General features: G+C 51.2%; 1 protein-coding gene across 10 annotated transcripts in view; it reads right to left on the bottom strand.

Annotated features, from left to right (window-relative positions):
* The window catches only part of CUX1 (cut like homeobox 1), a 389471-nt gene that overhangs the window by 256281 nt on the left and 114108 nt on the right, over window positions 1-19082 (bottom strand). For all 10 annotated transcript variants that reach the window (XR_009545034.1, XR_009545033.1, XM_060173446.1 and 7 more), the window contains one exon: window positions 10314-10392. Coding sequence is in view for 8 of the 10 variants with exons in the window: in XM_060173446.1 (XP_060029429.1) it covers window positions 10314-10392 (79 nt within the window). In the remaining 2 variants the exon portion in view is untranslated. The remainder of the gene's footprint in view (window positions 1-10313; window positions 10393-19082) is intronic.

Below are 19082 nucleotides of genomic sequence, written 5' to 3'. Positions count from 1 at the left end.
TCCAAGAAATGGAAACCTTTCTGGGTAGGATCAACACAACAGATACCAGTAGGCGCCATCAAATTGCTAAGAAGGAAAATGAAAAGAGAATCTTAACACTTTCAAGGACAAGAAAAAAGACACATCACCACATGCACAGGGTGGACAAATGGGCAGGAAGCTCCTGCCATAAGGTGGGTCAGTCCTGAGAAAACACCAAAGTGGACAGCAAATGATTTTATACCCAACAAACATACCATTCAGCCAGGAGTGGAGAGGAAGAGCTGTTTCCCCAGATCTACAATGGCTGGTAGAATTCACTGCTGGTGTGCTCACATAGGTAAGAAACGTCAAAGAAAATGATACAGATGAGGAGGAGAGAGGTTGCCAGGGGGAATCCAGGATCTCCACAAAGGAACAAACATTGCTGGAAATGCTAACGGTGGGGGATGTCTTTCTCATCCTTGATTTCTTTAAGAGATACTATTCTGCAGACACCTGTCACAGGGAGGTGAGACGTTGTGCCCATGTGTCACCTGTATTGTAGTCCATTAACCATCCCCCATAAGGTAAACATAAAAAAAGCTTATTGTAGGCTCGTAAGACATACAGGAGTAGAATCTTAATATTGGCCATGAAGTAACGTATTATTTAAAGTCATTGTGTTACAAATTAAAGATGCTCAAACCCTGGGGCAGCCCTGAAAGGGCAAAGAGCTACACTTCACAGAGGATTGGATGATGAAAGTTTCTTTCTTGCTACAGCTCAGATGGGACTTGAAGGACTCACACAGATGAAATCAGTCAGAAGGGGAAGGCTGAACACAGGATGATCTCACTCATAGGTGGGACCTAGGAAACAAAGCCAGGGAAAATACAGGGTGAAACTTCAGTGAACTGTGGTCGACTTCGGCAGACCCAAGGGCTCTAAATGGTGGGTGGAGGCTGGATGGGGGCTGAAGACCCATTGTTCTGTGGGGGAGGAAGAGGACAGACTGCTGGAGGGTGTGGTGTGCAGACACCCCACTTTGGGAAGTAACAAGTGCACACAGGTGACAACAACAGCCTTGTAAATCACCGTTCCCCCATAAAATGACTCAATGAAATAAGAAAACATGAGTTCATAGCTGAGGAGGTACAAAACATAATTGGGAGGCTCAAATAACATAATAATATATATAAAAAATTCCATCCAAAGGAATGAGAAAAAACGGGGGGGGAGGGGGAGAAAACTCATAGTGAGATGATAGACTTCAACTTCACTGTAGCCACGATCACAATATACCTGAAAGACCTTACATTTCTCTTAAAGGGTAAGAGTGTCGGACTGTGGAAAAAAGCAAGGCATGTGAACTAAGTTTAATGACAAAAGTAGTAGCTAAGGATAGAAAAAATATAATGTGGAAAAAAAAAGAGCCAAAAGAAAGCAGAGATGCCTCGACCCGACAAAGGGAAGTTTAAGCCAAGAAGTGATCTGAGGGGGAGCCGGGCGGTAGCACAGCGGGTTAAGTGCAGGTGGCAAAAGCGCAAGGACCGGTGTAAGGATCCCGGTTCGAGCCCCTGGCTCCCTACCTGTAGGGGAGTCACTTCACAGGCGGTGAAGCAGGTCTGCAGGTGTCTGTCTTTCTTTCTCCCTCTCTGTCTTCCCCTCCTCTCTCCATTTCTCTCTGTCCTATCTAACAATGACAACATCAATAATAACAATAAAAACTATGACAATAAAACAAGGGCAACAAAAGGGAATAAATATAAAAACAAAACAAAAAGAAGTGATCTGAGGAATGAGGAGGATTGTTGTCTAAGTGGAAAATAATCAAGTTGGGGGCCAGGTGGTGGTGCACCTGGTTAAGTGCACACATGACCCAGGTTCAAGCCCCGGGTCCTGACCTAGAGGGGGAAAGCTTCATGAGTGGCGAAGCAGGGCTGCAGGTGTCTCTCTGTCTATTTCCCTCTCTATCCCCCCCATCCATTTTCAGTTTCTTTCTGTCTCTATCTAGTTAGTAAATAAATGAATAAATAAATAAAACAATCAAGTCAAAGAAAAGATAAAACAACCCTCAATATAGAAGTGGCCCCAAAGCTCAATATCAGCAGGCAGAACACAGGCTTTGTGTGCCTGGGGTCCTGGCTCTGGGCTGTAACACTGCTGATTGGGACCAGAGCACTATTCTCTCTCTCTCTGAATAAAAGTTTCAGAATAAAAAGATATATAGTCACATATATATGTGTCAAAGGAAAAGTCAGAAACACACGGGACTAACAGAAAACAAGAAAAGCCCATAACAGTATTTTAAAATTCTGTTCTCATGAATCAATTGAATAAAATTGGTGAAGGTAGAACGGCTGGAACAATGATATCAGCTAGCTTGGCTTAACATTTATAGAAACTCAGCCACCACAGAAGACACATTTCCTGCAGATGTACAAGGATCACTCACTCAGAAAACTGAAATGAATTTTGAAAAATTTAAAAACGAATAAAAATAATACAAAGCATGTTCTCTGCCCACAAAGGAATAAATTAATGACCTGAGACTGCACTTTAATTTGAAAAAGGAGACCGAATCAAACCCAAAGCAAGTACAAGATAATAAATAATAGGAACAGAAAGTGGGGTTGGGAGATGGGCAGCCTGGTAGTATGTGTTCCTTTCCTTGATAAAGTCTGGGTTTGAGCTCTGACACTCCATGGCAGCACCACAGAACCAGGGCAAGCTCCACAGGTGGTGGGGCTGTGCTGTGGTATCTCCCACGTCTATTTCTATCTCCCTATCTTAAGTGGAAATAATAATAATAATAATAATAAATTAACCTGAGAGCAGTAGAAGTATGTATGTTTGAGACTTTGACACTAAAAAACAAACAAACAAACAAAACACCCCCCCCAAACTGGAAGGTAGTTAACACCAAAACCAAGGGGGGGGGATGACCAAGGGGGTCGGGTGGTAGTGTAGTGGGTTAAGTGCACATGGCACAAAGCTCAAGGACCGGCATAAGGATCTTGGTTCGAGCCCCATGGGGCGGGGGGGGGGGGGGGGAGTCACTTCACAAGTGGTAAAGCAGGTCTGCAGGTGTCTGTCTTTCTCTCCCCCTCTGTCTTTCCCATCTCTTTCAGTTTCTCTCTGTCCTATGCAACAACAGAAATGACAACAATAAGGGTAACAACAAAGGCAACAAAATGGGAAAAATGACCTCCAGGAGCAGCAGATTCTAGTGCAGGCACTGAGCACCAGCGATAACCCTGGAGGCACAAACAAACAAGCAAACAAACAAACAAGCATGCTCAAAATATAGCAAGTGTACAGCCAGACTGACGGAGGAAGAGAAAGCCCACAAATTTCAAGGTCAGGAATTAAAAAAGAACACCATTGCACATCCTATAGTTATTAAAAAGATAATGAAATAAATGACCTTTTGCTAATAAGGTTGATAATTTACCCGGAATAGATCATGCCCTGAAAATTGCCAAAACTGACTCAAGGAAAAACTATCCCAACAATCCTCTGTTAGAGAAGTTAAAATTTGTGTTAAAAATGTTGCAGTAAAGAAAGTCCCAGGCCCTGATGGCTTTACTGGTGAACTAGCAATGTTTGAGAGGTAACTAATTTTACACAAACTACCAAAGCAAACACACAGAGAGAATTTCTCTTTTTCTCTCTCTTTTAAGATTTCTTTTTGTTAAGGTCATTTTTTATCTTTATTTATTGGAAATAGACAGCCAGAAATCAAAAGGGAAGGTGGTGATAGAGAGGGAGAGAGACAGAGAGACACCTGCAGCCCTGCTTACCACTTGTGAAGCTTTCCCCCTGCAGGTGGGGACCAGGGGCTCGGACCCAAGTCCTTGTGCATTGTGTAACTTGTGCGCTCAACCAGGTATGCCACCATCTGGCCCCGAGAGAATTTCTCTATTCTTACAAAAGACCAGTACTAACAAACACTCAAGGAAGATTTTAAAATAGAAAGAATAAAAAAAAAAGTAAAAAACTAAAGACCCATATTTCTGATGAGCTTAAACACACAAAAAAACCTTAGTAATACACTAGCAAAATGAACTTATCAAATTCTAAATAGCTCAATGCATCATAATCAGGTAAAATTTATCTTAAAAATGGAAAGTTGTTTAGCATTAGAAAAATCAATGAAACTATTTCATCCTATAAAACAGAGTAAAGAAGAAAAATTATGATCTCAACAGAGGCAGGAAAAAGTCTGACAGAAACTCTCAATAAACTGGAAAAAGATGAACTTTTTTTAAACCTATATAAATTCTAGATAACACAGTGGTCCAGTGGATAAAGTATTGAACTCTCGAGGGTCCTGAGTTCAGCCCCTATAGCCCATATGCCAGAGTGATGCTCTGGCTCTCTCTTCCTCCTCAATAATAATAATAATAATAATAATCTTTAAAAATTCGAAAAAAAAAACACACATACACACTCCTTTACACAATACTTAACACAATACTTAATGTGAAAGTCTGAACACTTCTCCCTAAGACAAGAAATAAGACAAAGATGTCTATTTTCTTTTGCTTCCTTTCATTTGGTTCTAGCTAGAGAACAAAAGGCAAGAAAAATAAACATGAAATAACAGACTGGAAATCAATAGGAATATAGGAAATTCGAGAACACTGGCAACCAAGCTGATCTCACTAATATATAAGGAACATTCCACCCACTAAGACAGAAGTACCCAGCTTCTCCAAGGGCACAAGGTGCACTCAAGATAGAACAGTCCAAGGAACTGATGAAGCTTATCTAAAACTGAATCTGTGAGTCTAAAAACGTCACATGTGTAGTGTTATAGAGATGTTATTGTATGTCTCCGTGAAGGCATCTTGAAAAGGAGATGACAACCCAAAGACTATTTACTCTGGCACCCCCCCAAAGCATGAGCTACTTAGGTGTAGACAGCTTGAACGCAATGTGTACCAGGCTTGGATGCTGAAACACGGTAAAATAGCTCTAAAGAAATTTATCATGTTGGACTCGACAACTCAACTGTGTTGTTGGCTTTTCTCAAGTTAATCTGAAGGTATGTGGGATCCGGATCAAAATCCTAGTGGGTTCATTGGTAAAAGAAAAAGAAAAATGCCCAGAGCCCCACCCTACTAGGGAAAGAGAGAGGCAGATTGGGAGTATGGACCGACCAGTCAACGCCCATGTTCAGCAGGGAAGCAATTACAGAAGCCAGGCCGTCTACCTTCTGCAACCCTCAATGACTCTGGGTCCATGGTCCCAGAGGGATAGAGAATGGGAAAGCTATCAGGGGAGGGGGTGGGATGTGGAGATTGGGTGGTGGGAATTGTGTGGAGTTGTACCCCTCCTACCTTATGGTTTTGTTAATTAATCCTTTCTTAAAAAATAAATAAATAAATAAGAAAGAAAGAAAGAAAGAAAGAAAGAAAGAAAGAAAGAAAGAAAGAAAGAAAGAAAGAAAGAATGAAGGAAAGAAAGAAAAAGAAAAATGCCAAATAGTGGCTGGGTGGTGGCGCACCTGGTTGAGCGACATGTTATAGAGCAAAAGGACCCAGGTTCGAGTCCCTGGCCCCCACCTGCAGAGGGAAAGCTTTGTGAGTGGTGAAGTAGGGCTGCTGATATCTCTCTGTCTATCTCCTCTTTCCCTCTCGATTTCTGGCTGTTTCTATCCAATAAATAAAGATAATTAAAAAAATTAAAAGAAAAATGCCAAATTGAAAAAAAAAATCGCATAGGAAGCTCAACTTGTCCATGCAAGTTTGAAGGAAAAAAAAAATCATACTGGGCGTCACGCAGTAGTGCAGCAGGTTAAGTGCACATGGTGCGAAGTGCAAGGGCCGGCATAAGGATCACGGTTCGAGCCCCCAGCTCCCCACCTGCAAGGGGGTCGCTTTACAAGTGGTGAAGCAGGTCTCCAGGTGTCTATCTGTCTCTCCCCCTTGTCTTCCCCTCCTCTCTCGATTTCTCTCTGTCCTATCCAGCAACAACGATAAACAACAAGGGCAACAAAAGGGAAAAATATGGCCTCCTGAAGCAGTGGATTCGTGATGCAGCAACAACCCTGGAGGCAAAAAAAAAAAAAAATCATACTACCTGAAGCCACAGTCAACAAGGCAGTGCTGCTAACATGAGGGCAGATGTACAGTGAAGAAAACCCCATCCAGGAAGTACCCCACGCACATACCGCTCATGTCTTCTCGATGAAACTCTGCCCTTTCCTCATACCACACATAAAGATGGACCCACAATGCATCACTGGCCTAAAGGTTAAAGAGAAAAGCTTACTGAAAAAGTGCAAGAAAAAGAGATTTGCAGCCGCAGCTCAGGAATTGATTTCTTAGGCTAAATAGCAAGAACCAAAAACAGACAAGTGGAACTCTCTTCAGAAAAGCACTTTTCTTCAACTGATAGCACACGGGGAGAGGATATTTGAGACATCTTGTAGCGGAACGAAAACTATGGCATGGGTCTCGCATCAAGCTTCTATTACGACACAACTCCATAGCGAGAGACAACCCTGTTTAAATAGTGAGTCAGGGCTTTAAGCCCTTCATGAGTGCATCTCTGAGAAATGAGCAAGGAGCCTCATGAGTCACCAGGAAAATGCAAATCAAAGTCACAAGCACAAAAGCTATCGGCGCCTCCGACTGTCTGGAATTGGGAGACTGACCTCATCGTGTGACATGGGCGAGGCGTGGAGCAGGCAGAACGCTCTTTCCGTGTGTGTGTGGGGTGGTGGGGGTCCTGACCCGAGTCCTCGGAACACACTTGGCAGTTTCTCATCAAGTTAAAAAAACCCTGGCATTTGCTTAGAGAACTGGAAACACTCTACAGGACAGCCTGAAAACAGCACCAGCACAAGGGTCTGACTGCCGGTGGACAGGCCGGTAAGCTGATCTACATGTGCCAGAGGCCACACCGATGAGTCCCAGAGGCAGACCGGATGCTGCACTTATAGGAAACTTCTGGGACGGCGACTCTAGTCTCCTGGGGCCTGTGGGTCATGGGAACCTTTGTGGAAACGGATGGGTTCTGGGTTTTGATGTGAGGGAGGTCACATAGTCAACTTGTCCTCTTCAAACTGGGGAGCTGTACCGCGTGAAAACCATGCCTCAACCACCTTCACCTTGAAGTATGATCCTTTAGGCTGGGGAGGAGAGAGAGCTCCTTTCTCACTGGAGCGTGTATGAGACCCTGGGTTGGAGCCCCAGCACCCAATGTGTAAATAAAAAACATCATTTTTGGGATTTGGGCGGTAGTGCAGCAGGTTAAGCGCATATGGCACAAAGCACAAGGACTGGAGTAAGGATCCCTGTTCGAGCCCCTGGCTCCCCACCTGCAAGGGAGTCACTTCACAAGTGGTGAAGCAGGTCTGTAGGTGTCTAACTTTCTCTTCCCCCTCTGTCTTCCCCTCCTCTCTCCATTTCTCTCTGTCCTATCCAACAACATCAATAACAACAATAACTACAACAATAAAAAAACAAGGGCAACAAAAGGGAATAAATAAACAAATATTTTTAAAAACTGTGTATTTGTTTTTATGAGAGAGAGAGAGAGAGAGAGCAGAACGTTCTTGCAGGCCCTGTGCTCTGCCAGGCTGTGCCGTCTCTGGGCCTAGTGGCTTTTGTCCAATAGTATCGAACAGGCCATGGCTGGTGCGCCGCTATGTTCCATCGCTGGGGAGCCAGAGACGACCCGAACTGCCCCTGCGGCTACAGACAGACTATATGACCCACATAGTCAATGACTGCCACCTCTCCAGATTCAAAGGAGGTCTCGAAACTTTACATCAGGCTCAACCTGACGCTGTTGACTGGCTACGGAAGAAGGGCAAACGCTAGAAGAAGAAGGCCCCTTGGAGTCTGTGAGCCCAGTGGGAGGAGCCCCTGAGGGCGGGGGGTGGGGGGGAGGGTGTGTGTGTGTGTGTGTGTAGCTAGTTCTGGGCCCCAACCAGCAGAGCCCTGGTGCGGGGATCTAGGTGACAGGGAGCAGAGCTGGCCAGAGGCTGGGGAGGGCTACCATCAACTAGTCACAGGTCTGGACTCTTGGACCCTAGGTGCGGTGCGAGGGGACAGGGTGGGGATGAGCAGGAAACTGCACCCTGGGATAGGGCCACAAGGTTTGAGGGCTGGGCCATTGTCCCTGCCTGGGGAATCACTGGATCTACTACTGTCACTGGGATCCCAACCCCAGCTCTCTGACCCCCCCACCCCGGGAGGACCTGTCTCCCCATCCCTCTCCGTGGTGGTGACTGTCCCCATCGGCAGCCCCAGTGGGTGACTGTGCCACCCCAAGTGACATCACAGTGCCAGCGCAGCTCCCCCTCGCGCCAGGGCCCTGGTGGCTAATGTAATCACGCGATTACATAATTAACCCAGCTGTCTCATTAGGAAAATCAACTGGAATCCGGGGCGTCGTTAGTCATCCCGCAATTAGCACGCGGATGCACAGCTGATGAGAAGCTGTCTTGGGAGCCAGCCAGCCGGGACACCCCCTCCACGGCCGGGGACAGCAGAGGGGACCTGGGTCTCAGGCAGTCAGCCTGGGGGGAGGGGGGTGGCAGGAGTGGAGGGACAAGGAGAGAGAGCCAGAGGCGGCCAGGAGAGCGGGCCAGGTGACAAGCGTGTCACCTGCGGGTCCCCTGGGCTTGGAGCATCTGCTCAGGGCCCTAGGCCCGCTTCATGACTGGGGGGCTGCTAGACAGGCTAGGAACCTAAGAGTCCCTCGTCCCCCTTCTGCCCTGTTATGGGACCAGTGAGGGGGAGGTGAGGACCCGCATCCACCATGAGGCTGGGAAACGGGACTGTGGGGGGGGGGGCGTGTCCCCATTCTCCAGTCTCCAACAGTGCCACCGAGCAGCACGTTGGTGACAATGACCCCAGGAGGCTGCCTGGGAGGTGTACAGTGGCCAGAGCACTGGCCGGGCAAGCATGAGGCCCGGACTTTGGTCCCCGACATCGCCAAGTGCCAGAGTGATGCTCTGCCCCCCTTCCTCTCCCTCTCCCTCTGTCTCTCTCCTTCATTACTCAGTAAGTTACTGTAAACAACAACAGCAAGCCTCTGGTGGGAAAGGCATTCCTGGCTCCTCGCGGTTTTCCCGGGAGTTCCGCCCTGGGAGCCTGCATGGGACAGATGGGAAGAGGGGAGAAGCCTCTGAAGACCTCAGCCGTCTGCTCCATGGCTAAAGCCCATGATACGGGGCTGAGAAGTAACTCACTTGGCTAGTGCGCTGCTCTGCATGACCCAGGCTTGAGCCCAGCCCCCACCGCACTGGAGGAAGCCAAACCTCCTCCTCTCTACCTCTGCTTAAAAACAAACAAGTAAATTAAAAATAAATAAATAAATAAATAAATAAAGCTCATCATAGCAAGAGTTGGAGCCAATTTTAAGGGAGCAGGAGAGCAAGCCCAGAGGCAGTGGAAGTGGAGCAGCCCCAAGGATCCGTCACCCCAGAGGCAGCCTCACCAGCTTATCTCTCCCTCCCTCCCTCCCTCTGGTCCAGGGCTTAAAGAATGCCGCCACCAGCCACCACCAGGACGCCCCTTCCACTCCCTGCTTGTCACCAAGTGTCCCCACAGTGACTGGACAGGCCTGTCTGGGCTCAGGTCTGCAGCCCTCGATGGACACTGTTCGGAGACCATCCCCTCCCATCCCCTGACAAGACATAAACACAGGCTTACTGGGAAACCCAGACACGGTGCAGAGGTGGGAGGGAGTCTCCCTATCCGGGGCCTCCTTCAGCTCCAATCACTGGCACATTCTAGCCAGGGCCCCAGGGGCCACCTGGTCGCACCCCAGCCGTCCCAGTTCCCGAGGGTGGTGTGGAGAGCAGAGGCAGCTGTTCCTCCACAGGTAATGCCTGACTATCTCTGTGCAAGGGGTGTTGTGGGAGGAACATTGCAGGGCACAGGCCCAGGAGGTATGACGGGGACCCACAGCAGGCTGAGCCCCCCAGAGACCTCGACTCCTGCATGGGGAGGCGGTCGTCTGGGGACACCATCCAGGTGACTGTGTTGAGCCACTCCTGCCCATGGCCCTTCTTGGTCTGTTCCTACATTTCAACCTCGACCAGAGGATGCTGTGAGTGAGACAGGGCAGGAGGGACTCACTGGGCACAGCACACTCGTTACCTGGGTTCAAGCCCTGCGGCTACATGGGAGTGCTGTGCACAGGAGTGGTGACGTGTTGTCTCTCCTCTTTATCTCTCACACTCTATAAATTTCTTAAAAAGTAACAGCGACAAATAGAACTACACCATGGAACCAGCTCTGGGGCGCACTCAGGGCTGACGGCGATAGCCTGAACCCCCCGTCCCGCACACAAAACATGGGCTCTGGGGGTGCAGGTGTGGGGCCTACCTGGGACATCTATGAGCCTTTTGTAGACGTTTAGGAAGGCGGCCTCGGCTTCCTTGCTCCTTTTACTCAGTGCGTCAATCTGCAGAGAGAAGAGATGGACAGCTCAGAGCACAGCTGACAGGCTGCATGACACGTCTCCCAGAGTCCCCTGAGGGTGAGGAGGTGGCTGGCCATAGGCTGGGGGTCTCTGAGAATGAGTCTGGGGGCTGGCTTCTGCAGGGACAGTGATGGGGGTGGGGGGCATCCCTGACCCGTAGCCCTGGTGCCTGCCCTGTAACTGCGGGGACGGGAGAGGGGACACCATGTAGGAGGTGACAGGGCCAGGGCCAGCTCCTGGCTGTGGGTGGGGAGAGAGGCAGCAGACAAGAAGCCACAATGCACCAGGGAAAGCTCTCTGTGAGCAGAGCCCTGGGGACAGAGAGGCCACAAGGAGCAAGGCAGTGTACACAACAGCGAGTCCTCAAGCACTGCCCCAGGGTGGGCAGGAAGACATGGGGAAGGACTCGAGGGACCACTGGGGCTCACAGCTGCCCGGTGAGACCTTCTTGACTTAGCCCTGGGTTTGACCCCCAGCACTGCGTATGCTGGGAGGTACACAAGCGTCTCCCATACAGAAGTAAACAAATGGGGCTTAAATCAAAGTGGGGGTGGCAAGAGAATTTTACCAGGGTCTGGGTAGTGGCATGCTTAGTAGAGTGCACATATCAGCACGCACGAGGACCCGGGTTCAAGGCCCTGATCCTCCACTTAGGGGAAGCTTCACAGGTAGTGAAGCAATACTGCATGTCTGTTTCTCTCTCTAGCAAAAAGAAAAACAAAGGAAGAAAAAAAATTATCTTGGTGAATGGTAAATGGTATTTTCCCTGGTGGCAAATAATATAATAAAATAAAAATAACAAAAGACATTAAATAAGTGTCTTATGGAAGCCAAGGCCCCTCCCTAGACACACACAGCCACACCCTGCTGTAGGCCCCCAGGCGCCCACCCCTGTCCAGGAAGCGTGGGTGAAGTGGGCAGGGGTGGGGTAGGGGCACAGCAGGGAGGCTGTGCCCAGAGGGACTGCCTGGGGCAGGGGGCAGATTCCAACAGCATGGTGACTTTTCTCCTCTGTGATGATGTCATGGTGAGGTGGGCAGGAGTGTGGGATGCCAGTGAGAGGATGGAGACCAGTGGGGACCACCTGCCCCTAAGAGCACACACCTAGCCACAGTGAGGGTCAACCTCCAGCACCACAAGGCAGGACCATAGACAGCACCCAAGGAGCCCCATGGATGGTGGAGCAGGGCTGTGTGTGTGTGTGTGTGTGTGTGTGTGTGGGGGGGGTGTCTCTCCTCTCTCAGCACCATGGACAACACCTAGGGAGCCCCATGGATGGTGGAGCAGGGCTGTGGGGTCTCCTCTGTCTCCTCCCAGCCCTCTAAAAAGAAGAGGCCAGCTGGTAAGAGGTGTGGAGAAACCAGATGTGACAGGTTTGGGGTTTCTGGCACCAACCCAGAGCTTCCTTCCCCGTTAGTGGCCAGTCTCATGAGCTGTCATCACCAAGCCCCCCACCCTCCTCCACCCCGAACCTGCCCGGACAGAAGGCATCTTCCTGCCCAGGTGAGCAGGCTGTGGCACGCACGAAGTTCCGCTGGCCTGGGAGAGGGCCCGAGCTACACAGCCCCTTTGTCCCTGCTGGATCACACACATTCTCTGGCTCCAAGGTTATTACAGAGGCAAAGAGGATGTGGCTTAATTACAGGGCCTGTCGCCTGTGGCAGCTGCCAATTCATTCAGGGCTGGAGGGTGGAGGTGGTGGATGTCTGCTTGGGGGTAGGGGGACCCCAAGAAGCAGACACAGGCTGGGGAACAGGAAGGGGTCTCTCTGGAGACTCCAGGTGGAACAGGCAAGCCCTTCCACTTCCTCCCATGTTGTTGTCCAACTCCCCACAGAAGCCAGCCCCAGGCCCCGGATGTGGGATCCCCACCTGGAGAGGAGTAGTGAGCGAGCACTGCAGGAGGAGACGCTGGGGCTCCAGCAGGGAGAGAGCTCAGCAGGGCACATAGCATGGTAGTTTTGCAAACAGACTCTCCTGCCCTAGGCTCCGAGGTCCCAAGTTCAACGCCTAGCACTGCCATGAGGCAGAGCTGAGCGGTGGAAGTAGACAAAAAATGGAGAAAAGAAAATCACAACCTGCCACTCATGGGGTGGGGTGGGGTGGAGGTCACAGCCCGGGGCCTAATCTCTGGCTCCCCAAGGTTTGTGTCTGATAAAACTTCTTCAGCAACAACGACATCAGTAATCACAAGGGCAGCAAAAGGGAAAATAAGTAAATATTAAAAAAAAAAAAAAAAGAAAAAAATCCTCGGGAGTCGGGTGGTGGCGCAGTGGGTTAAGCGCATGTGGTGCAAAGCACAAGGATCCCAGTTCCCCACCTGCAGGGGAGTCGCTTCACAGGTGGTGAAGCAGGTCTGCAGGTGTCTGTCTTTCTCTCCCCTTCTCTGTCTTCCCCTCCTCTCTCCATTTCTCTCTGTCCTATCTAACAACAACGACATCAGTAATCACAAGGGCAGCAAAAGGGAAAATAAGTAAATATTAAAAAAAGAAAAAAGAAAATTTCTTCAGGCCAGAATGATATTTCCCCTGGGTGGCACGCCTAATCAGCCATGCACTTGACCCAAGTTCCAGCTCACATGGGATCAACAATCCATCTCAAGGGCCTGAGAGCCAGTTCAGTGTGCAGGGCACCCACCATTCATGCTGTCCTGGTCTGAAGCCCATGTGGTGCTGGGGGAAGCTCTGGTGCTATGGTTTCCTCCATCCCACCCCACATGTCGGTCTTTCTATCTGAAGGAGAGAGCAGCCCAGGAGTGGCGAAATCAAACATGCGCTGGCTTCGGACAGAAAAAAAAAATCATTTCCAGTGGGGATTATACTCTCTCCCTGGGATGGCTGGGAGGGACGCTGCTGTGGTCAGGTGGCCTCAGTCAGGGTTCCAGAGTCTAGAGTGAACCGCACCCACCCCTCCTCGAAGGTCCTGTGCTCCACCAGGAAGCCCCAGAAAGCACGGCTTGGGAACACGGGTGAGTGAGCGTCAGCGTGCAGCCCTGGGAACCTGCTGGACGAGACAGAGACAGGCTACACATATCGGAGCTGGCCCTCCCCATCTCCCCGACCCATCTGGGGTTGCAGTAACCTCCCCCCTTCCATCTGGAACCGGCAGGGGGTTGCAATGCTACGAGGTGAGAGCGGAGCACAGGTCACTCACAGGTTTCCACATGTGTGAGAACACTGGCCCATTTTAAAACCTCTATACCCAGAGATTGACAGAAAAAAAAGGGCGAGACACAGAGACCCCACAGCCCTGCCCCACCATCCACCAGGCTACCTGGGTGCTATCCGTGGTGCTGAGAGAGGAGAGACCCCACAGCCCTGCCCCACCATCCATGGAGCTCCCTGGGTGCTGTCCATGGTGCTGAGAGAGGAGAGACCCCCCCAGCCCTGCCCCACCACCCAGGGCCACACTCACAGCCAAATACTGCTATTCCTCAGCCCCACTGAACACTTGCTTTCAGGGACTATGTCCACAGGGATGGCCCAGGCACACCATCTGAGGGAAGCTCAGTAGCAGCCAAGCACCCAGAGTCCTGTAGCATCATGTCTCTCTCACCATTGCTGTGCAAGTCCCAAGTGGCAGAAGAGGCCTCCAGGGAGAGGAGGGAGACTGGCTTGGGGCACAGGGACCACGTGGCCACCACTGGCTTCTGAAGGTCACACCCTACAGACTCTCAGGACCCTGCCTGCGGTTGGCATACATCTGGGCAAAGCCATGACAAGATTCACTGTCACCCTGCACCCCCAGTGCCCCTGGCAGGTGGGCAGAGTCTTCAGCCCTGGCCACATGCAGTGTCATGTCTTCCTAGCTGGGGAGATAGCCCAGCTATAGTAGAGCACAGGACTTGTGTGTCTGGGGCCCTGGAGAAAACAGGTTCAGTTCCAGGCACACTATCTGCCTGCTGCCAGGGCTGAGTGGTGCTCTGTTCCCATTCTCATTCTCATTCTCTCTCTCTCTCTCTCCTCTCCTCCCTCTCTCATGAACGAATGAACCTTCAAGAAAAGAGCTTCTCACCCCACCAGTGTGTCCTGGAGCTCTGCTTCCTCAGAGCCCACCCCACTAGGGAAAGAGAGAGACAGGCTGGGAGTATGGATCCACCTGTCAACGCCCATGTTCAGCAGGGGAGCAATTACAGAAGCCAGACCTTCCACCTTCTACATCCACAATGACCTTGGGTCCATACTCCCAGAGGGTTAAAGAATAGGAAAGCTATCAGGGGAGGGGATGGGATACAGAGTTCTGGTGGTGGGAATTGTGTGGAGTTCTACCCCTCTTAAACTATGGTTTTTTCAATAAAATAAATACATAAATTTTAAAAAAAGAACTTCTCTCATATAAAGTGACCAACATCGGGGCTTGGTGGTCTTATAAGCGCACATAGTACAAAATGCAAGTACTCATGTAAGGGTCCCAGTTTGAGCCCCCGGCTCCCTACCTGCAGAGGGGTTGCTTCACTAGCAGTGAAGCAGGTCTGCAGGTGTCTGTCTTTCTCTCTCCCTCCCTATCTTCCCCCTCCTCTCTTGATTTCTCTTTGTCCAAATAAAATGGGAAAAATGGCCCCAGGAGCTGTGGATTGGTAGTGCTGGCACCAAGCCGCAGTGATTACTCAGGAGACAAATAAACAAATAAGTTAAATTAAAAAAAAAAAAAGCATCTGACATCTTCCTTAAGTCCACTTCTCCAAGAAAAACCAGGCAGCTGAGACCGGAGGGCATGGAGGGTGTGTGGGTGTGTGTGTGTGTGGGGGTGGTCACAGGACCTCGAGGGGCAGGGTCACATGCACACCTTGGGGGTGTGCTCTCCTCCACCACCCCTGCAAAGCGCTGCCCCACCCCCACAGACTAGCTGTCAGCATGCGAGGGTGAGGGGTAGGAAGGCTTAGGGACACCCCCCCTCCCCGCACGGTGGAAGGTCAGCCCAAAGGGGCAGCCCCAGAGGGAATCTGGGAAGGCAGAGGCCAGTTCACCCGCCCTTGGGTCCTTCTTTCAGAAGCTTGGGGGGGGGCAGGGTTTAGCTGGTGGAGCACAGGACCTGCACACCTAAGGCCCCAGAGGCTGCGGGCACCCCCCCCCCCAATGGTGCCTCTTTATACCAGTGCTGAGCTGCATGCTGTCTCTCGTGATGAATCTGTCAGTCCATCAACTGTACAGAGGAATAGCTCAGCTGGTAGAGTGAAGGCCTTGTAGGCCTGAGGTCCCCAGGTGGAGCCCGAGTGTCGCTTGTACTGGAGGAGTGCTCTGGTGTCTCCCTCTCTAACATGAAATGCATTTTAGAATTATATATATATATATTTCCCTTTTGTTGCCCTTGTTTTTTATTGTTGTTGTAGTTATTATTGTTGTTACTGATGTTGTCGTTGTTAGATAGGACAGAAGAAACGGAGAGAGGAGGGGAAGACAGAGAGGGGGAGAGAAAGAGAGACATCTGCAGACCTGCTTCACCACTTGTGAAGCGACTCCCCTGCAGGTGGGGAGCCGGGGGCTCAAACTGGGATCCTTACGCCGGTCCTTGCACTTCACAGCATGTGCGCTTAACCTGCTGCGCTACCGTCTGACTCCCCACATTTTAGAAATCTTAAACAAACAAATAAATGCCCAAAAGCAGGAAGGCAGGCACCCCACGGGAGGGCTACAGTGGGGGAGGGGCAGGCTACAGTGCTGTGGGCCCTCTCTCTCTCTTTCTGTGAAATAGAACAGGACAAGTTGACCCAGAAGTAGTGGCATCTTGAATGTATGAGGAAGCCTTGGCCCAAGAAGAGAGAGGGAGGGAGGGAGGGAGGGAGGGACTTGTTTAAGGAACCATGGGATGTGCCGGAGGTGGGGTGTGTGGGGGGCACCCTCTTTGGGGCTCCTCCCCCAGGTAAATCTCCACAGCTGTGGGGAAGGCTTCCCTGGATGAATGTCTAACTAGATTACTGTCAAAGGCGGCATCTTGTGAAGACGATGTGTTTATATAGTAAAGAAATCAAGGGGCCATGTGGTGGCACAGCAGATTAAGAGCACATAGCACAAAGCTCAAGGACCAGGACAAGGAGCTGGGTTCAAGCCCCCGGCTCCCCACCTGCAGGGGGAGAGGTCACTTCACGAGCAGTGAAGCAGGTCTGCAGGTATCTCTCTTTCCTCTTTCCCTATCTTCCCCATCTCTCTCAATTTCTCTCTGTTCTATCCAATAAAATGGAAAAAATGACCACTGGGAGCAGTGGATTTGTAGTGCTAGGACTGAGCCCCAGCAACAATCCCAGAGGCAAAACAAAACAACAGTAATAATAACAATAATAATAACAATAATTAATCACGAAGTGGAGCCACAGTGAGGCTGTCCATTATAAGATCAATTGACATCAGCCTTGCTCAACACCGCTGTGACCATCTGGATGTGGAACCAAGACTCGCCTGAGGCTGGGGGGGGGCTGGTGGTGACAAGGTGGCTGCAGTCCCAACAGGCCCAGAGATGAAGGGTTGTGTCCGGCCAAACGCTGGCCGGTGTCACTGAGAGCTGGCAGCAGGGCCTGGGAGTCATGATGGGAGCTTGTGGGGGGGAGACCCCAATAAGAAAGGAAGGAAGACAGAGCAGTAGGAGGCAGCTGGGAGCCAGAGACAGTCCTCTGCAGCTCACTTCTGACACAGGTTTTGACAGCAACTGGCTGGGATGGCTGCCCGGGCCCTCTGCTCAGGGCAGCGTGATTCACAACAGCCCAAAGATGACAGATAAGGGGCTGTGGGTACAATGGAATACTACTGGGCTGAGTGTCACCAGCATTTTCCGTGCGGTGCTGGATTCTGACGCCAGGCCACACAGGAGTGACTGACAGACGTGGCAGAGTGAGGGGGGGGGGGGTTCTGATTGGGCATAACTGGGACGGGGGCACTGACTCCAGGGGGGGGCAAAGATGGTGAGTTGGGGGGGCACAGAACCAGGAGCCAGGGCAGGAGTGGGGGAGACCCAGGCTCACCTCCAGGTACCACTTGACCCCTTGAACCCACAACCACTGGCCTCCTAGCCTCTGGGGTGGGTGATGTCCCCAGCACAGGAGTGATATGGCTGCGTGGGAACACAGAATACTGATTCCCAGGACTGAACCCCACAGCAGGTGACTACCAGCAGAGACAGCAGCAGAGCCTGGAATGCACTTAGGGAGTAAGAGACAGTCTGTTCTCACTCAAACCGCCCAGCACCTCATGCTTGTCCCGTGAGGAAGGCCCAGGTCCTCCCTCTGTCTGTCTATCCATCCACACTGCCCTCTGTTCAGCCACCAGCCATGGCCTGCCTCCAGGGGCCACACGATTCCCTGAGTGGCTGAAAGTGCCACTGACAGAGAAATGCCTGTGGCCTCCATACCAGGGCTGCTTCTTTTCTACTTATTCCTGCACCCTCTTCCTTCCACTCACCATCCAGCCCCCCCTGCATCCATCCATCCATCATCTGTACTATCCACCCACCAACCATTCACCCATCATCCATCCATCCCCCTCCTTTTAACCAACCATCCACCCATTAATTCTCCATCTGTCCATCCATCCGTCCATCCATCCACCCACCCACCCACCCATCATTCAGCCATGCACCCATTATTGCTGAGGGCCTACTATACGCCCCCTAATCACGCGGCACCTCAAAGACGCAAGACTCTGGCCCCAGGGATCCAGAGCTGCCTGTGTCTGCTGTCCGCCTCTATTTCAATATTTTACTTATTTATTTTGTAACGACAGAGAAATTGAGAAGGAAGGGGAGGCAGAGAGGGAGAGAGAGACAGAGAGACACCTGCAGACCTGCTCCATCACTTACAAAGCTTTCCCCCTGCGGGTGGGGACCGGGGGCTCAAACCCAGGTCCTTGTGCACTGTAATGTGAGTGTTCAACCAGGTGCGCCACCACCAGGCCCCTTGCCTATTGGTCTCAATCTCGTGGCCACTCCCCACCCCCACGTGCCAGGTTCCAGGAACCCCATGCTCAGGGTGTCTAACATGCTTCCCCCACCCCCCCACGCTGCGGCTGTTCAGCAAACTTCATAGCCGCTGTGTCCAGTGAACATCTATCTGGGGGATAATTATTTCTAACATCCTCATGGGTGCCCAGGGTCAACCTGGGGTGTGCACGGAGTGGAGGGGTGCAGATTTGCTTTGGCCTCCCCAGTGGGGTGGGGGACCCCATGGCAGACACCCTGAGCACGGGCTTCCTGGAACCTGGCATGTGGGGGCGGGGAGCAGCCATGAGATTGAGACAGCCAGGCCCGCCGGGCCCCTCCAGTCCCAGATCAATCTGCCCCGTGCATGGTGTGGTGTTGGTGGGGGGTGGGTTTCCAGCCTTGCCCCCTCAACCTCACATTTGTTAACAGAAAGTGAATGGGACTGGAGGTGGAACTGGCGGGCCTGGCGGTGCTCCAAGCAGAGGGCTGGGCTGTGAGCGGCCTGCTGCCTCCTCCCAGCGGCCCTCCTGGCTCTCCCCTTGAAGCCTCGGCAGGGCTGATGAGATCGGACTTGGCTTCTCTCTCACCCGCTCACTCCCCCATTAGGGGAGGTTGGATCCTTTTCTGCATGAACAGAAGCAAACCAGCTGTGGCTCCAGGAGAGAATGTGTTTCCAATTAGGGTGCTGCCTGTGGGAACCACAGCCTGGGCTGCCCTGACGGATCCATCATGGAGCCGGCTTGGGGAGACCCCGCTGTGGCCTCCCTA

Source organism: Erinaceus europaeus, chromosome 15 (genome assembly GCF_950295315.1).
Source record: "Erinaceus europaeus chromosome 15, mEriEur2.1, whole genome shotgun sequence".
Lineage (NCBI taxonomy): Eukaryota > Metazoa > Chordata > Mammalia > Eulipotyphla > Erinaceidae > Erinaceus > Erinaceus europaeus.
The sequence above is the reverse complement of the archived record's forward strand: the minus strand, read 5'-3'. Positions and strand labels throughout refer to the sequence as shown.